The sequence below is a fragment of the Pelobates fuscus genome, chromosome 8 (genome assembly GCF_036172605.1).
Source record: "Pelobates fuscus isolate aPelFus1 chromosome 8, aPelFus1.pri, whole genome shotgun sequence".
Lineage (NCBI taxonomy): Eukaryota > Metazoa > Chordata > Amphibia > Anura > Pelobatidae > Pelobates > Pelobates fuscus.
The window spans coordinates 92,008,985-92,026,322 of record NC_086324.1 but is presented as its reverse complement, the minus strand read 5'-3'; the positions used below and the strand labels follow the sequence as shown (position 1 = coordinate 92,026,322).

Here is a 17,338-nt window from a genome sequence, read left to right as displayed (position 1 = left end):
GTTACCCACGTTTATCTGCGATACCCTGCTGAAATTAAACTAACGGACGGATGGGTCTAGTTACCCTGTTGATAAGTGTAATCTCTATCGCGAACAATATGTTAACGACAGCTTAGTTATAACATACTTATGCTTTATTTATATTGTTTTACTCACATACCTAGACCTGCGTGTCTTGCTTTGTTACTATTGATGAATATGCATACTCCTCAATAAACAGATTTAAAAAAAAACAACTATTAACCATTTGAGTACACAGAGGAAGAAAATCACAAATCACATTTTCATTTTCATATCTTTATTGCGTAAAACAGAACACTAGATTGAAATAAACTAAAACCTTGCATTGTCATCGCTCAGTTCCCCTTGCATTTCACTTAGAATGGAAGTTGAGCAGATATACATTCATCACGGTCTACGCTTTCAGCCAGTGATGCAATTGCTGACAGTACAGTTTAACATCACAAATTGCTTGGTATTAAAACAATGCTTTTCAAGAACACACAACATGTCAATAGGAAACACGAAAACTATTTTCCAACACATCTCTTTGAATAGCTACAATTTTGCCATGTGATAAGTGGTGCCTTTTGAGACATAATTTAGTTAGACTATAAAATATCACCAGACAGAAGCAGTGCTCATTAGATTATTTTAAGGAAACAAATTTGACACAGAAAAAAAACAAAAACAAAAGATTTGTATGAAGAACTAATGTGGGCACAAAATTTCTCGCCTTTGATTACAGCAATTCTAAATAATTCTAAATGAAATCCCAAGATGTGAATCTTCAAACATGTCATCCTACACAAGCCATTTTTTCAATAGCGTGGGGGAATATATTCAACGCAACTCTATATAATAATATACAATTATTTGTAGACATAACCAAATGTGTTTGTCAGGTATATTACAAATGGTCTACTCTAGTGTATAGGACCTAATAATCTCACATGGCTATAGATCTCAGAATTAAAGAGCAGCGTGAACACTAGTAAAATGCAATAAAAAAACGGAACTTAACATGTTTACGAATATATTTGAAGACTACGTTGGTGCTGAGGTTAAAAATGCGACAGTTGAACAATATCCTTATCTAAAAGCATTCCTGGGCTAAATAACCCTCATTATAATTTTATTGCATCTCAGGGATATACATAGTCTGTCCAATTGTACCGTTCACACCAAAACAAATATAAATATGCCGATGTTTAGAGATCTGCCAGACAGGTTAATTAATAACCCTAAAGATTAAAGATGTCACATGGCTTGGCACACGATGATGACTGACATGAAATTGACAATATGAAGGTGTTAGAAATAAGCTGTATCGAAAAGTATTATGGAAGATATATTATGAATATTAAAGGCCTCCTTCTGAAACCTTTTATTCATTACACAGTATTTGAGCACCACTGCCTTTTATGGATCAGGGATATTTTTATAAAATGATCTTTATCACAAACATTTATAGTAACGATCAATCTATAGTCTAAAGACATTCGAGGCGTGCATTTTTAAATAATCAAAGCGGCCCAAGTGATTGCCAAATTACTTGACGTTTTATTCTTTGTCACAATGAGTTGCTACAAATAGGACTGTTTTATTCTGTGGGCTGGTGTGCAACTACAGGCGTTTATCACGTCAAATTAATAAACAGGCCCTTTAAATAAATAAATAGTGCAATAATAAACATCACAGCACACTTGCTGGTAATGTTTTTATATTTAATAAATGTTCCCAGTTCTCGGCACCTCTTTGAGATATATTTGTCTATAGTGCATTAAAGAGTACCATTATCTGAATAAATTAACTTGTGCAGTTTACTTTCCCTTTTTACTGGTGTATATATTAATGTTATATTTGGAGGAACACAAAGCCATCAACAAGGAGATGTGGGCGCAGTGTTGAATATACATCAGCAAAATAAGTAATTTATCATAAAATTATTTAAACTTGAAATGTGAAAATACTGGTACACTCAGAAATCAGAACCATGTGTTCATTTTAAAAAAACTTCTACTTTGGTTATTTTTCAAGTATCTCTGGCATTAAGTAAATGTGTTGCTACTAAATTCATAGCTGTACCTCTTTTGAATTAGACCGAATACAGACAGTTGCTGCTATCTCCCTTTGTTTTAAGGCAGATTTACTAGATTTAAAGTTACTACTGCTACCACTTTAGAATTTCTCTGCCAAACTTGACCTTAGGCCTTATTGTGCCTTTTGTGGCAGATATTTCTGGCTTTTCTCTCTCCGTTCCTGTGCTCACCTCTTATTTTTTCCTCTTAAGTCTGACACATCAACACCTAATAAAGACCTAAAAAAAAAAAAAAATCAAGAAGAAATAATCCTGCAATTTCGTGCAAAATCAATACTCTTAGTAAGGTAGGGACTTGGGAAAATAACAAGTCAGACATGATATCTGCAACATTCTCTTTTACCTATTGCTTCTGCTAGCCTGCTTTTCCCATCTCCGAGTACAGTGGGTAGATAATCTTCTGTACTCCTGGTATTGTGGACTACAGCTCCTATAATGGTCTTACAATCATATTGATAACAAACCATCACGGGAGCTCTAGTCCACAACATCTGGAGTGTCAAAGGTTGCCTACCCCTGCATAGCTAGTAGAACAAACACATTTGTCTACCAGGCACATCAGGGCATTTGGACATGCCATACTTTAAGGTTGAATTCATTTAGTTAAAGTAGTTGTGCTGTGCTTGATGCCAGAGAAATCTAATCCTGCTAGGAAAAAGTATGAAACCGTGAGTGTTGGTTTGATGAAGGATGCCGATAAATCAAAATGCAAATTCCCACATTGTAGGCACCTTGTATTCGCAAGCAGATATCACAATATCACGCACTAAGCACAATATGATACACATTAGTAATGCTTTGCTGTGAGGCATCGAGAGGTTAACCACATTTGAGAAGAGACCAAGTCACTAAAGAAAGATCTGTCCTGTAAATCAAGGAACTGGTAAACAGAGATGGCTAGTTTTAATTTTTGTTGTTGTTCGGTCAATTTTTTTCCTTCTAATGTAAGAGTTGGAACAATATAGTACTGCAATGTTGATCTAATTTTAAGGTCGGCAAACCTGGGATTTGTAGTTCTAGATCAGCTGGGATCTTTTTTTCTGGCCACCTTTGCTCTGGTATGTAGGCCTTTTAGTGTGAGTACAGGAATACATCTTACACCATATCATCTAAATAAGTGGTCCCCAAACCAGTCCACACGGCCCAGCACGAGTCCAGGTTTTGTCAGTATCCCCATTACAATAAAAAAGGGAACTACGTAAATCCTGGATTGTTGGTGGGTGCATGAGGACTGGTTTGGGAACCACTGATCTAAATTATCTTGCCATCTACAGCTTCCTACATGAGGTTCATATAATAAATGTTGTCTTAGTGGTGAACTGAAAACTGAATTGCAAATTTCGATCTAAAGTAGCCAGGCTGGGGCTAAAGCAGAGTAGGAGCATTCAGAATACGTGGTTTAAAGTTTTGTTTTCCATTCATTACATTTCAGTTTTGTAAATAAAACCTCTCATTCGCCAGCATTATGTTTACAGATTTGCAAATATATAAGTCAGATAACAATCACAAAATATGGCAAAGTAGCACTGTGAAAAGATTTGAATAATTCAATCCAACTAAAAACACTACAGCAATTCTGATGTATTTAGTTCTTTGGAAATTCAACAGAAGTTGTTTCTTTGGAGGAACTTAGATGGTTTGCCGAACAAAGTGCCTAAAGACAATTCTCATCCCACTTTGCATATACACCTACTAATCTTTATAAATTAAAATATTATAGATCTGTCATGACTAGGTAAAGTGTGTACCGGTATATTAATTACAGTAAATTCACTGCGCATCTCATTTAATTAATTTTGTATTGCATTGGTTTAAAAAAAAAAGAAAAGAAAAGAAAAGAAAAAAAGTGACTAGCTACTGTACATAAACCCTAAAAAATACATACTGTCACTAATTACATTCACATTTGTTCAATTATATACTCAAGTGATATATTCACATTATATAAACACTCAACAAATCTAGTTAAATACAATTGTCCTGCACACAAGCACGTTCGAAAACAGATTGCAGCCTTAATATACACTAGAAATCACAAGCCAATGGGGATGTAACCACTTTCTATAAACTAACATCACAGAACTCTTACATGTTATTTTGGGGTGGCAGATGACTGTTGCTTAATTTGAGCACAGACTAGTTAAAGGTCATGGAAGCTGTATATCTCTATGTCAGATAAGGATACCTATTTGTGCACAAGTGTGTCTGTGTCAAAGACAGAAACGAATTACATTTGTGCTTGTTTACATATTAGACTGGGAGGTGAAAACCCTGTGGGGATCTATTGTAACAGGCTTTAAGGGTTTTGGAATGCAGAAAGCGATTATATAAACTAATGAAAATGAATAATAATGTATTCATATGATTTTCTCCCCAAAGGGACTCAAAAGTACATAGCGCACACCCTGGGGCTTAGAACATTTAGCAGCTGATAAATAAATGTTACTATTACCCAACTGAATGGTTCTCACTGCCGGGACTTAGTGAAATTACAGCCATCAAATACATATAAAATATTACTGTTGTCCAGCTCAATGTTACTTACTCCAGGACTTATTATAATTATTCAATTCTTCCACACAAAAAATCTTGTAAACTTATATTTACATTACATCTCAATTTAAATCTATTGGCAAAAAGCAGTCAATAATTATCAACTGTTTTTGTGCCTTTTAAAAAACATTTTGTTAGAAATTTGAACCAGATATATGGCTAACGACAGAGTAGCTATTTCAAGTCTTGAGAAGTTCGAGTTGCCTGTCAGAGTGCTCCGACTGAGATTGCAGCAGAATGTGGGAAAGCTCTTATAAGGGCTTTTCCCACCATAGAAGGTTAGTCTTCGTAGAGCTCTCAATAGGTTTGAATTAATTGTTTTTATAGCATTACAAGGTTGTTATTTTTCAGCTTTATTTTACAAATCTGATTTTATATTTTTTAAAAATTGCAATAGTACCATTGGGACACTTTTTTTTTAAGTTAAGTATATATATATATATATTTTTTTTAATTTTTTTTTTTTTACAGGTTTCTAGATTTACTGGGCCCCCTTTACTATTCGTGGTGAGACAGAATTTTTGTTGGGGGGAGGTGGCCTGGGGCTTGGTGATCCCTAGCCAAGCTGGGGTTGGGCACAATTTTTAGGGGATAGGCATGTTCAGCCTCCACTTATATTTTATTAATAGATGATGATTGAGAGCCAATATGTTAAATTCAATTAGAACCCCCACCTGTTGACTAAGTCCTCATAGTGTATTAGCTAGGATGCCCTACCTTCTAGTTTTTTGTTTTTTTTTAGAAGCCCCCAACCATTGGCCATAGGTGGGGACAATGAGCAGGCACTGTATAGTAGACATGCCCCTACCAATATTGAACCCCCCCATATGATTTTTTTTTTCTTCACTATTTGCCTGCTGACTGCTAGTTCTGCCAATGGGCAAATAGTCAAAAAAGCATTTATCAACAACCTTTAGTTGTTGCATTCGATGAGGCCATTTACCGAGTATTATGGCCTTAAAAAAATGGAATTTAATATTTTAAATGTAAAATATTATTTCAAAAGATATTTGAATAGAAATGTATTGGCTCCTGATAAGCATTTCATAGCTGTAAATAAATAGATCCGAACTGTAAAATAGCTTACTGGGAGCCAATATACGTGATCGGCTAGAATCAAGGCCTTAGTTGGTTACAATTGAATGCTCCATTGCATTCATTTAAAGATTTCTTATTTCTGGATCCAAATTTAGTAGCAGGAAATTTTTTATACGCAGCCAAAAATAGACTTCCCCCAAGACTGGTTAACAGATACATACATACAGACAAACACTGCAGACTGGGTTCAAACACGGTAAGCATATCACCATTTGTTCTAAAAGAGCACGCTATGGCCACAGACCTACCACAAACTGTATGATCTAGTGTTTCCTAGGAGATTCATCTCAATGTCATCTCAATGTCACAATGTCTAAAATTCTAGAAGAACTGTGTAATAAATTTGGGCAGATGTATGCAGCATAAAACTCATTAACCCTTTGTCACAAGAGAGTCCCCGCAGTTCTCTCCATCAGTGCATGGGGTTAAAGAAGAGAGGCTTTGCCTTTGTTGCTTTTCTTCCATTTTCATCCTGAGCATCCAACATGAAAAGTAACACTGAAACATACATATTTTGTTTAAAATAGACATCAATATAAGATAAAAATACACACTCTTTTATCAGTTTATCTATGACGCATACAAGTGTCAATGTACTTGATGTTTGTGTAGATGGAGGTTATAACAACCCATCCAGATTCTTCTGAACGGTTTGATCTTCTTTCTCACTATTTGGTTCCTCCAGGGGTTTATACGTGTTTTGGTATTCTTGGAGTATTTTAACCACATCATGGTGTCCAAAGTGCATAGCTTCATCCATTGGAGTATTATTCCACCTGCAATGAAAACCAAATGGTTGACCAGCTTGTTTTTAACCTGACATTCTTGTAATACGTATAGAATGTTATATGTTCTATTCCTATAATTTGGGAAATAAAGGACTAACTGAAGGGAATGCTGGCTTGCACATCTTACAGATGTTATATTTGTTTAATTAGATTTGATTGCTGTACACTTGCAATTTCTCTTCTTTTAGTTTTGGCACTCATTATTTAATACATTTTAGTCAAATAATTTTAAAGTCATAAAAAAATGGTGTCAAGCAATAAGAATAACAGATTTGACCCGTTTACGTCAGCCCTAACTCCTCAGGGACGGTGGAAGTTAAGAACCCAAACTCATCTAAATCAAATCAATCTCTAATTTTCTATTATTTTCCTTCACAATTTAGTCTTGCACAGTGTAGCTCAGCTAGGATTGCGAAGATAGTTCAGGTCTTGTTCAGATCCCTGGAGAGATTTGTTCCCAACTCATTAATTATAATAATACTGCCCTAGGTCACCAGAATCAAGTTGTATGGAGATATTCTCTGTGGTTCCTGCTACCTTCCCTTAAATAATCTTAAACAAATTCATATATAGCTATAGCATAAAGTATATGGCTATGCTCTAGACCAGGGATAGTCAACCTTTTAATAGTAATGTGCCAAAACAAAATCTTGAAGTCTCTTGGCATGCTGGTCCTATTTTTTAAATTGAGGTGTGCCTGCTGCCGTATTCGGTTTGTGTTATTTAAAAAAAGAAAAAAAAAAAAGGGTGAAAATGTTTATTGTTTTCCTTATGTATTAATAGGCATAGAATGGCAGTTTGGGAAAGGTTACATTTCATGTACCGTCTTTAAACATATGACTCCACTCAAATGAGCATTTCTATGTATAAAGTCTTTTCACCAGATTAGTCTATGGAATTAAGCACACATTTCAAAACAATCAGCTTAGCAATTCCCTGCATAGCCGGATTGGCCATATGGCATCCTCAAGTGGCCCTCCTAAGGCCCTGAAAATTAAACAGGGGACCAGTTGCCATAAAGATACCTGGCCAAGCTTTGATTGGCCATATGGCATCCTCAAGTGGCCCTCCTAAGGCCCTGAAAATTAAACAGGGGACCAGTTGCCATAAAGATACCTTTGACTCATTAACTATCTTTATACTAAGAGAGAAGGAATCTTAATCCTTCTCTACCTCAAAAGATGATAAAAAGCAGTATCTAGAGAAATTGCACAGGCCAGCAATGCTATGATATATAACAAGCTACTGTGTATTGCAAATGAAACCTCTGCATTAGGCGAAGTCAAAATTAGATAAAGTTGTTATCGTTCTGCATAGTAACACCCCCCCCCCCCCAAAAAAAACCAAGACTACTGGTTATGGACTAACTACAATCTCTTAAAATTTAAATAAAATAACAAATATTGAAGTAACAATAAGTAAAGACTTCCTTTCCGGGGGCTTGTGGGTGACACTAGAGAGGAGGTCTAGCCTTTTAAAACAAAAGCCTCTTAAAACCACTCCTTTGGTGTTCAGGGAATATATTAACGTGTTAATATGATCTGTAGAAATACCTAGCATGTAACTAGAGGAGAGGAAGGCAATGGAGGCAAATTAAAAGAAAAATCAATAGGGATGACTAAAGAAAAAATGTATAAAATAAAAGTGCACAAACTGATTGTCAGCAGTGTAACATGGGGATAGAGGAACCCACCACTTGCCATAACATCTTTCTCCATCATACATTGGGGATTATTGGGGAAACCAATGTAGTTTTCCTTGCTGCCTAGTAAATAGCAAATCTATGTCCCAGTGGTGTTTTCTCCATTGTGGTGGAGGAACAGATGCTGGGTAAGACATTCCACAATGCATTAATTCTCTACTAGAGCAAAGCCAGATGGAATGAGGACCAAAGTCCCTAGGGAAAGTTGAAGATGCAAGGCAGGTAGCACTACTTGGATTACTGGAGATTTTGTTGTGATGCGTTATAAGATAAATAATGCAGACAGTGCAATGCGTCTTGCTTAAAAATAAGAATATTAAGAAATAAGCACAAAAAATCACATTATTTATCAGCACTTACCGATCTTTTGGAAAAGGGTTTACTTTGCAAGCTTCAATCAGAAAGCGCACAACTTCCACGTGACCTTAAATTGATGTATATAGGGATAACAATATTGATTAAAAAATGTGCAGAGAACTGGAATGCAAGCTAATCAATGAACTGATTACAGATACAAGCGTGATTAAAAATGACAATACCCACACTTGCTATTATATCAAAGCAATGAAAATAAATGGGTAAAAACACCTGCCTCCAGACTGAATTCTAGTAACAAGATAATTGAAATGCTTTGTAATTGGAGCTTATGGGGTTACTGCAGCCTACTATTCACCAATTCTTATTTTGTTCTGTAAGTATTAGTGAATCACTGGGATCAAAGTTGTCTTTTTTTTTTTTTAGTTAAACAAAAAACAAAACAAAAAAACCCTTACGTTGAATCCAGTGCTGGGAGCAAGTGCTCCCTGCCGACATCGATGTCATGCCACGTCCCTGGACCATTTCATTGGCTCAGGTGGCACGCGCAAGCCATGGGCCGGTGAGGGTAAGGAGGGCTTTAAATATTAATAAATAAATACATCTTTAAAGTGAAGGGAAGCTTCCCATTGACAGGCAGCTTGGAATAGAACATTGTACAGAATATGTTCTTCAGAGAAGATTATTTATCTATAACAATGCAGTGCATTGGACAAAGCTGGGGTTTTTGTTATTTTAAACAAAAATGATCAAACCAGCTATAGTCAACACTTATATATTGTAGCCTGAATTTTACAATCAGGTTTTCATTTCACTGCATTTAAGTTTAAAGCAGCTGTCAACCCACACCCCACCTCCCCCCTTTTGTCCAAGTAAGCATTTCATAGAGATAAAATATTTATGAAATGCTCATAAAGACTGTTAGAATTTTACTTAAACTACAACCCAATAAAAAATATATCATAGGTTAAAGTAGGGACTACTTCATCTTAAGTATTTTTCCAATGATTGACAAAAAGTTGGAACTACCGCTGTCCAACTTTGGAACTAGTGATGGCTGAGGGTTAAAAGGGATCTGTCTATGGAAGCTCCTGAGGGATATTTCATAGACATTAGTGTTGTTGTACTCTCGCACATAAGAGAGAGTTCATCACTGACATTGGCTCATTGCAGATGAAGTGCCAGGAGCTGAAGAGGACACCACCAAAGAAGCTGAAGAGGATCCCACCGCTGCAAGGGACACATTCAGTAGAAAAGTCACCTTTTCCTGCACACCATGACCACCTCACTGCAAATGACATACACACCATCTGGGTTCTTTGGAATATATGCAAGGACCTCAGAATGACAAAGCCACTTTAATGACAAAGCCCCAGAATCATCACCAAATGTGTTTTAATTTGTAACAGGAGCTCTCAAATGATAATCATGTTCTTTGCTTGAATATATAGGCCCAGCATGTCAACCCCTACATGATGACATTTTGGTACTTTAATAATAACAAGGAATTTCCCTAACCTGTCAAACTGGTATGTGCTAGTAGAAGTAGTAAATAAATATTTAGAGGCAAAAACAATGTCATACTACAGATTCTGTACTCATATTGTTAGCGTATGTCATATGCAATATAGAATAACCCTAATCTAGACAAGTAGGTGATGTATCAATCTCTCCTTGTAAACTCAAGAATAAGCAGGCCGAATACTATAATTTCTTCAAAATTCAGATGATCCTAGCTGTATCTTTTTTATTGTTTGAGGAGTGTCTATTTCATATTAATTTGGACTATAAAGGCCATATGGATGGATGTATTCGCAAAATATTTACCGTTACAATTTCTCACTGATTCACACTGATGCTACACAATGAGGACAATATATGATGGTATATGGTGTTTAAAGACTAGGCTTTTAATTTCTTAGGACGTAAAAAGTGCAGAATGGAAGTGAGATTAGTACCAGAAAGTACATTTTGTTTTTTATGACAGAAAGACAATCACACCAACATTAAGATCACATTAAAAAAGAAGGAGAAAATACATATTTTTTAGTGGACAGGGCATTGGTGGAAAACTAATCCAGAGGATTGGAGAGATGTTTATATTCACTGATTAAAGGGGGTGTTATTGTGAGAAGTAGACCAAATACCTTCTGCTGATGCTACGTGCAAAGCTGTGCGAGAATCATAGTCACGTTGTTCCATATCCATTGCTGACAGGGCAAACCTAGAAAGCACAAGATTACAAGGGAATTAAAATAACGAGACTGGCACACAAGGCAGAGTTTGGATGAAAAGGTTTGGAGAGATCTAAGCAATATGGATCCAGTGGTTCATTAAACCCATGATTGTATACTTATTGGTATAAAAAGGAAAATGTACTTAATAAACTGTAATATAGTTACAACTTCCTGTTTGTAAGAACTATGACTTCAGGAAACTATTGTAATGTTTAGCAGTTTTTGTACACTTAATCAGTATTTAACCACACTTAACACATTAACCAGTATTTTATAAAAAAAAAAAAAAAACATTAACTTTTTTGTTTCACAAAGTTGGCATTATCTGATTGAACATTGAAAATGCTGTGTTAACAGTTTTAAAAACAGTTAAGAGGCATTGTCTGTAATGTCATGTAATTATATGTACAAACTAGTAGTTAATTAAAAGTGTCCTGTCCTAAGCGTTGTGACCTTCATGATGCAGTAAGCACAGGCATCATGGTGGGGCTTGCATTATGAAATTAATGCTGTGCACACATGCCCTAAGGAAGACGTCCTTACCCCAACAAACACTTTAGTGACTTTAATTGAGGTGAGAGCAAGTTACCCTTTCAAACAGAAACGAAAATGCAAGCACAAAAAAGTGCAAAGTGAAGGTCATGAAAATCTTAACTTAAGAAGGGGGTAACCATAAATGCATAACCACAGGAACAGAAGCAATTCACGTCAGCCAAAAGTCTAGTGAGAACCATGAAGAGAAGTTGAGAAGATGATAAATCTTTATTATAGCAACAAATATAGTCGAAAATAAAAAAATAAAAAAAAACACAAGAAAATGTATTTATACTAATTTTACAAAAAAAGAGTGTATAATATGTGTATAAAAATACTGAGAAAAAAACAACTGTCTACTCATAAAAATACATGAGAGCGGGGCAGAGCCTGACATACAAGCTTACAAGAAAGCTCTGCAAGCTATTGTTCCCTGGGCCATTTCTCCGGGGATGTAGCTGGCTATTGAGCAGCAATCTACGCTACCAATACCAATAAATGGGAGACTCTAACTGACATTTTGATACCTCATTTGCCTACCTTGACCACTGGCAGACCGCAGTGGAGCAGTGTGGCCTATATGCTGCTGAGCTGGGGAAAGGCAGCCAACTTCCTCAGCTTGACGTGAGCAGAGCGCTACTTCAAACCCCCCCATGTACCAGCGGGGGTTATCCTGGTGGCCAAGGGACTGACTATTACAGCAAACTGAGCACCACTCACCTGCCGTTCCCTCCTGACACAGCCATGCTTCTCAAGATCGCAGACATCGACACTTGGGTGGCACAGGACCTGCTGCAGCCTTGTGGCATACAGCTTCATATCGAAAGATCCCTTTTACGCCTCGAGTAAATCTTTGCACGCTTCTGGGCGGCACTGGAGAGGCAACAAGCGGTGGCACCGCCAATATGCAACAGGACTGTCCAGAAAAGCATGCAGCGGAGACAGAAAGGGCCCTACCGGGTTATGACCCTATCATCAGCCTGTACCTCATCCTGACAACCCACCCAGGCTTAGAGCCACCTGGGGTTCGATCCTGCACCTCAGTCTACGAAAATTGAAGACTACCAGCTATATAAAGCATCGGATGCAAAAAAACCTTCTGTAAGCCCCAGATAGGGAAGGAGTTCGGCTCCAGGAGGCACCTAAGCCATGGACAGAAATTATTGTCTACTCACAAGGTCTGGAATTGGAGGGACACCTCACCTCCGTATAAGTTTGCTGCAGTCCTCCTGGGGCTCCCTGAGCTTATCGCTCATAGGGATAAGGTAATCTTTTACTCTCCACAGCATGACAGTCTACTATCTAGGCCCCAAGCCCACACTCTAGTAGACACCACACTTGTATCATGCTTTCTCTTATTTTAATCTGTGTATAGAATGGTTACTGTGGTTACCACTTATCAGTTCAGCTCGACTACACTCTTTGTTTAAAGGATCACTATAGTGTCAGGAAAATAAACCCGTTTTCCTGACACTATGTCATCCTTGGGGGACCCTCACCCTCAGGGTCCCCCTCCTGTGGTGCTGAAGGGGATAAAACACCTTCAGCCACTTACCTTTATCCAGCTCCGAGCTCCCTCTGCGCTGGTGACCTCTCCTCCCCGGCCGACGTCAGCTGCGCATGCACGGCAAGAGCCGAGCACGCATTCTAACAGTCCATAGGAAAGCATTTCTCAACACTTTCCTGTGGACATTCTGCACGCTGGATGCGAATTTCGCATCCAGCGTCGCAGAAGCGCCTCTAGCGGCTGTCAGGAAGACAGCCACTAGAGGTTGGATTAACCCTGCTAAATAAACATAGAAGTTTCTCTGAAACTGCTATGTTTACATGTGAAGGGTTAAAACCTGAGGGACCTGGCACCCAGACCACTTCATTGAGCTAAAGTGGTCTCTGGGTGACTATTGTGTCCCTTTAAATAAACCAGTCTCCATGTCTAATTCATTACCTCACTCTAGCACAGTCTTTGACAACTTGATTTTAGACATGACTGACTAGCTTAACTATTTCCAACAAACATAAGGAACTGCGCTCAATCCCATCAATCTGAGCCAGGGTGCAACCAAACCCAAACCAAGCACCAGGTTCCATTGGCAATAGCATAAAATACAAAAAGGGTTCAGGCACTCCAAGATCCAGAAATGGCAAACTTATTGAAGCCCAAAGTAACAAGTCAAGCTTGACAAAGACTGCAAGGTCGAAATGTTGTGATACTTTGGGCTTCAATAAATTTGCCATTTTTGGATCTTGGAGTGCCTGAACCATTTTTCTATTTTTTTGACTAGCTTAACTAAACTACTGGTACACTCTGCAGGGACAGGCCTTAAGCCAGTCAATGTTACCCTCAGTTTTTAGTTCCATAAAGGCACACCTTGCAGCTTTATTAATCTTGTTGTGGAGCTATGACATATGTTTTCTTGTTAAGTTTGTTTATTCATTTTCATCAAATTGTGCACCTTCTAAGCTTGCAATGCTGATGTTACACTATGCCGTTTTTTGTAGAGCTGGTAAATGCTGTTGTGGCATCACTTGCTCATTTGTACTTTTCTGCACAAGCAAAAATAAAGAATGACAATATAAAATATAAATATAATACAAAAATAATACATGAGAACACCCCCAAGAAGAGAAAATAATAGTATCCTTGGAAGGGGTACCACCATCGTGAATGAAGTGAAAAGGAAGGAATCGAGAACAACGCACATTTTAATGTACAAATACAGCTTTGTCAGAAGCATCAAGCTTATGAGTCTGTGGTCCCCATATTTATACCTTGCTTTCTAATTAGCAATGTGTCTGAGAGCCAGTGGGGCCCCGGAGACATCATGAGTCAGAGCACCAACAAAATAAGCCAATAGGATTAAAGTGAAGCCCTTAGGGACGCCTCGAGGGGTATGTGCATAATGAGATGATGAGGCATGTTTTTTTTTCTGTATGGTGAGCTCATACAGAAAAAAACCTATACCGCCTATCTAGAGAGAAGTGTACTCCCATCTCATAATGTAGGGATTTAATGGGGGATAGGTAAATTTAATCAAAGTTTTATTACGGTTGACCTTTGTTATGCACTCACGCACAGTGAATATTTAATTAATGAGCCCCACAGCATTTATTCACACACAGTGTTAAGGACTAAGCACCGAATTGTAGCAAACAGAAATCTGAATTGCAAAATTAAGCCTTCGTTTCAAAGCTGCGGCTACAGCAGAGTTGGAGAAAAATTTCCAAATCAGCTATGCCCTGCCTTTAAATGCCCAGTCCGGAACTGTATTCCATCAGTTTAGAAAGGTCTAAAGCCAAGGATTGATTGACAGACAGGGCCTTTGCTTTAAATGTGTACCATGACAGGTTCACTTTAAGGCATACAGAATTGCTTGTAGAGTGGAACGCAAACAAAGAAATTACGTAGGACACAAAAAGATGAACTACAGAACATGGACAGAGAGCAACCCGATACTGTGGATTTAACATCATCCTCCAAGCAACATCTCCCTTGACAACAAGAGAAATCCCATCCCCCTTTTTCTTTGTCTTATCTAATGGATAATTTTACCAATGTGTTTTCTGTCAGTTCGTCAATGACTTCAGACTCATGTTCCTGTATTTTTGGTCAGGTGTAATTTGACACCAAATTCAATACTGAATTATTCTGGAACAAGACTTCTGAGAAAAATTAAGCATTAATTAAAGACTACTGAATAATACATAGAATTACCTTCTGAGGGCAGATACGTCTCCTGTAAAAGCAGCAAACAAAAGGTTTATCACGGATTTCACCTGTGAAGAAAACACACGTGTTTAAAAGGTGTTGTGCAACACAAGAAACAATATTTTAAATCATTGCTTGTGGGTTAAAGGGACACTCCACTGCCCAAATACAAAATAAATAAAAATCACTGTTTAATAGATATACCAAAGATGAAAACTTGCATGCATTTAAATGTACGTATTTACATTGGGGTTATAGATAAAACAGCTTACAAAAGTCAGCAGATCTTTTGTCTGCTGCATTTGCAAACTTTCACCTTCTAACCTCACTTTAATGGGTTAAATTCTTACCTTTCTCCAGCGCCAGGCTCACTTGGCGCTTGGGACTCTCCTCCCTCTTCCGACGTCATCCGCCAAATGCGCATGCGTGACAAGAGCAGCGCGCGCATTCAATCAGTCCATAGGAAAGCATTTCTCAATTCAATGCTTTCCTACGGACGTTGGCGTCTTCTCACTGTAAAAATCACAGTGAGAATCGCGGAAGCGCCTCTAGCGGCTGTCAATGAGACAGCCACTAGAGGCTAGATTAAACCTAATGTAAACATAGCAGTTTCTATGAAACTGCTATGTTTACAGCTGCAGGGCTAACCCTAGATGGACCTGGCACCCAGACCCCTGCATTGAGCTGAAGTGGTCTGGGTGCCTATAGTGGTCCTTTAAGTTTATCTCCACAGAGTTAACCAAAGCAGGAAGTAACAGAACATGTCTGCTTGAAAGCCAAGGGGGATGTAACCTGTTTAATTTATAAAAGTGTCAATTTCTATTGAAATATGGACTTTTTGCAAAATGAAAAAAGGCATACTCTTTTCAGCATGCTAAAGTGCTTTGGGCATGTGCAACATTACTTCTAGTTCTGCAATCATCAACAGAAGTGACAGGTTTGTAAGAATGTAAGTTATAAAAATACAAGCATTTACTGGGAAAAGCAAAGCACAGTTAATAATAAATTAAATATATTTCTATCACAGATATAATCTTTCCTGATATGGAAAACCTTCCATACTTTGTCAGAAATCAGTTGCTTGTTAGCAGTGGGTTTCAGGATCACACTTGTATGTAAACTGTAGACATGTCATTCTTAAAGGATACCTGTAGTCACCAAAACAACTTTGACTTAATGAAGATCATTCCTGGGTCATGGCTGCCTAAAATGCATCCAAACATTCAGTGTCTCCTCCCTCTGCATGCAGACACTGAACTTTCCTCATAGAGATCCATTGATTCAATTCATTTCTATGAGGAGATGCTGATTGGCCAGGGCTGTGTTTGAATCATGCTGGCTCTGCCCCGATCTGCCTCTTTGTTAGTCTCAGCCAATACAATGGGGAAGCACTGTGACTGGATCAGGCTACCACTTCTGATGATGTCAGCAGGCAGGTCTAAAGGGAACAGGGACAAACTATACAGCTGCAGGCTTGACTTCAAGTAAGATTTTACTTTATTTTTAGAGGCATGAAGGGCCCAGGGGGGCTAGATGGTGGTTTTAACCCTATAGGGTCAGGAATACATGTTTGTGTTCCTGATCCTATAGTGCTCTTTTAAGCATTTAGAATGGATTTGGGAGATAGTAAAAGTAGGGGAATATTGTATAATCTTTCTTTCTCAATCTTCCACTGTATTACTTTTGGTCACACAGGGTGTGTATGTGTACAGCTATACACCCAATGTTAAGAGCTATAAAGTTGCCAGTTGCTCTGTTACTTTCCAATCAACAAAATATATGTAGTGTTCATGTACGGGTGGCTCCTTTTGATCTCAGAGAGGGAAGCACCATACAACAAGTTTGAAATGTTACCATACAACAAGTTTGAAATGGTTTCAAAAGGTAGACTAAGCATTAGAAAGAATTCATGAAATGAAATGCACATAACCTTCCTTGAGAGAGAGAGAGAGAGAGAGAGAGAGAGAGAGAGAGAGAGACCGACCAGTATATATTAATAGAGTGTTAAAGGGACACTATAGGCACCCAGACCTTTTCATCTAATTGAAGTGGACTATGTGCAGTGTCCCTGTGCCTCTTAATCCTGCAATGGAAAACATTGCAGACTTAGGACTGTCTCTAGTGCCTCTGTCCACCAGACATATACTAGAGGTACATCCTGCATTTTCAGAGTTTGACGTAGCTGGATGTCCTTACGCTTTGCACAAGGACATACAGTTTGTTGAAAAACATCATAGGAAAGCATTGATTCAAGGAAGGAGGGAATGTGATCAACACTTAGATAATATACCTCTATTTATACGG

At 37.9% G+C, this 17,338-nt stretch overlaps 1 protein-coding gene across 2 annotated transcripts in view; it reads right to left on the bottom strand.

The window, feature by feature from the left end:
* Nucleotides 1-285: 285 nt before the first annotated feature.
* The window catches only part of GLS (glutaminase), a 134,514-nt gene continuing 117,461 nt past the window's right edge, over nt 286-17,338 (bottom strand). The window contains exons 15-19 of one of the 2 annotated variants that reach the window (XM_063430153.1): nt 15,041-15,102; nt 10,705-10,781; nt 8,603-8,666; nt 6,350-6,528; nt 286-2,320 (exon numbers count right to left, since the gene is read on the bottom strand). In XM_063430153.1, coding sequence (XP_063286223.1) covers nt 6,372-6,528; nt 8,603-8,666; nt 10,705-10,781; nt 15,041-15,102 — 360 coding nt within the window. In that variant the 3' untranslated portion in view covers nt 286-2,320; nt 6,350-6,371. Of the gene's footprint in view, nt 2,321-5,128; nt 6,251-6,349; nt 6,529-8,602; nt 8,667-10,704; nt 10,782-15,040; nt 15,103-17,338 lie in introns of those variants that run through there. The other variant, XM_063430152.1, reaches the window with a different exon arrangement.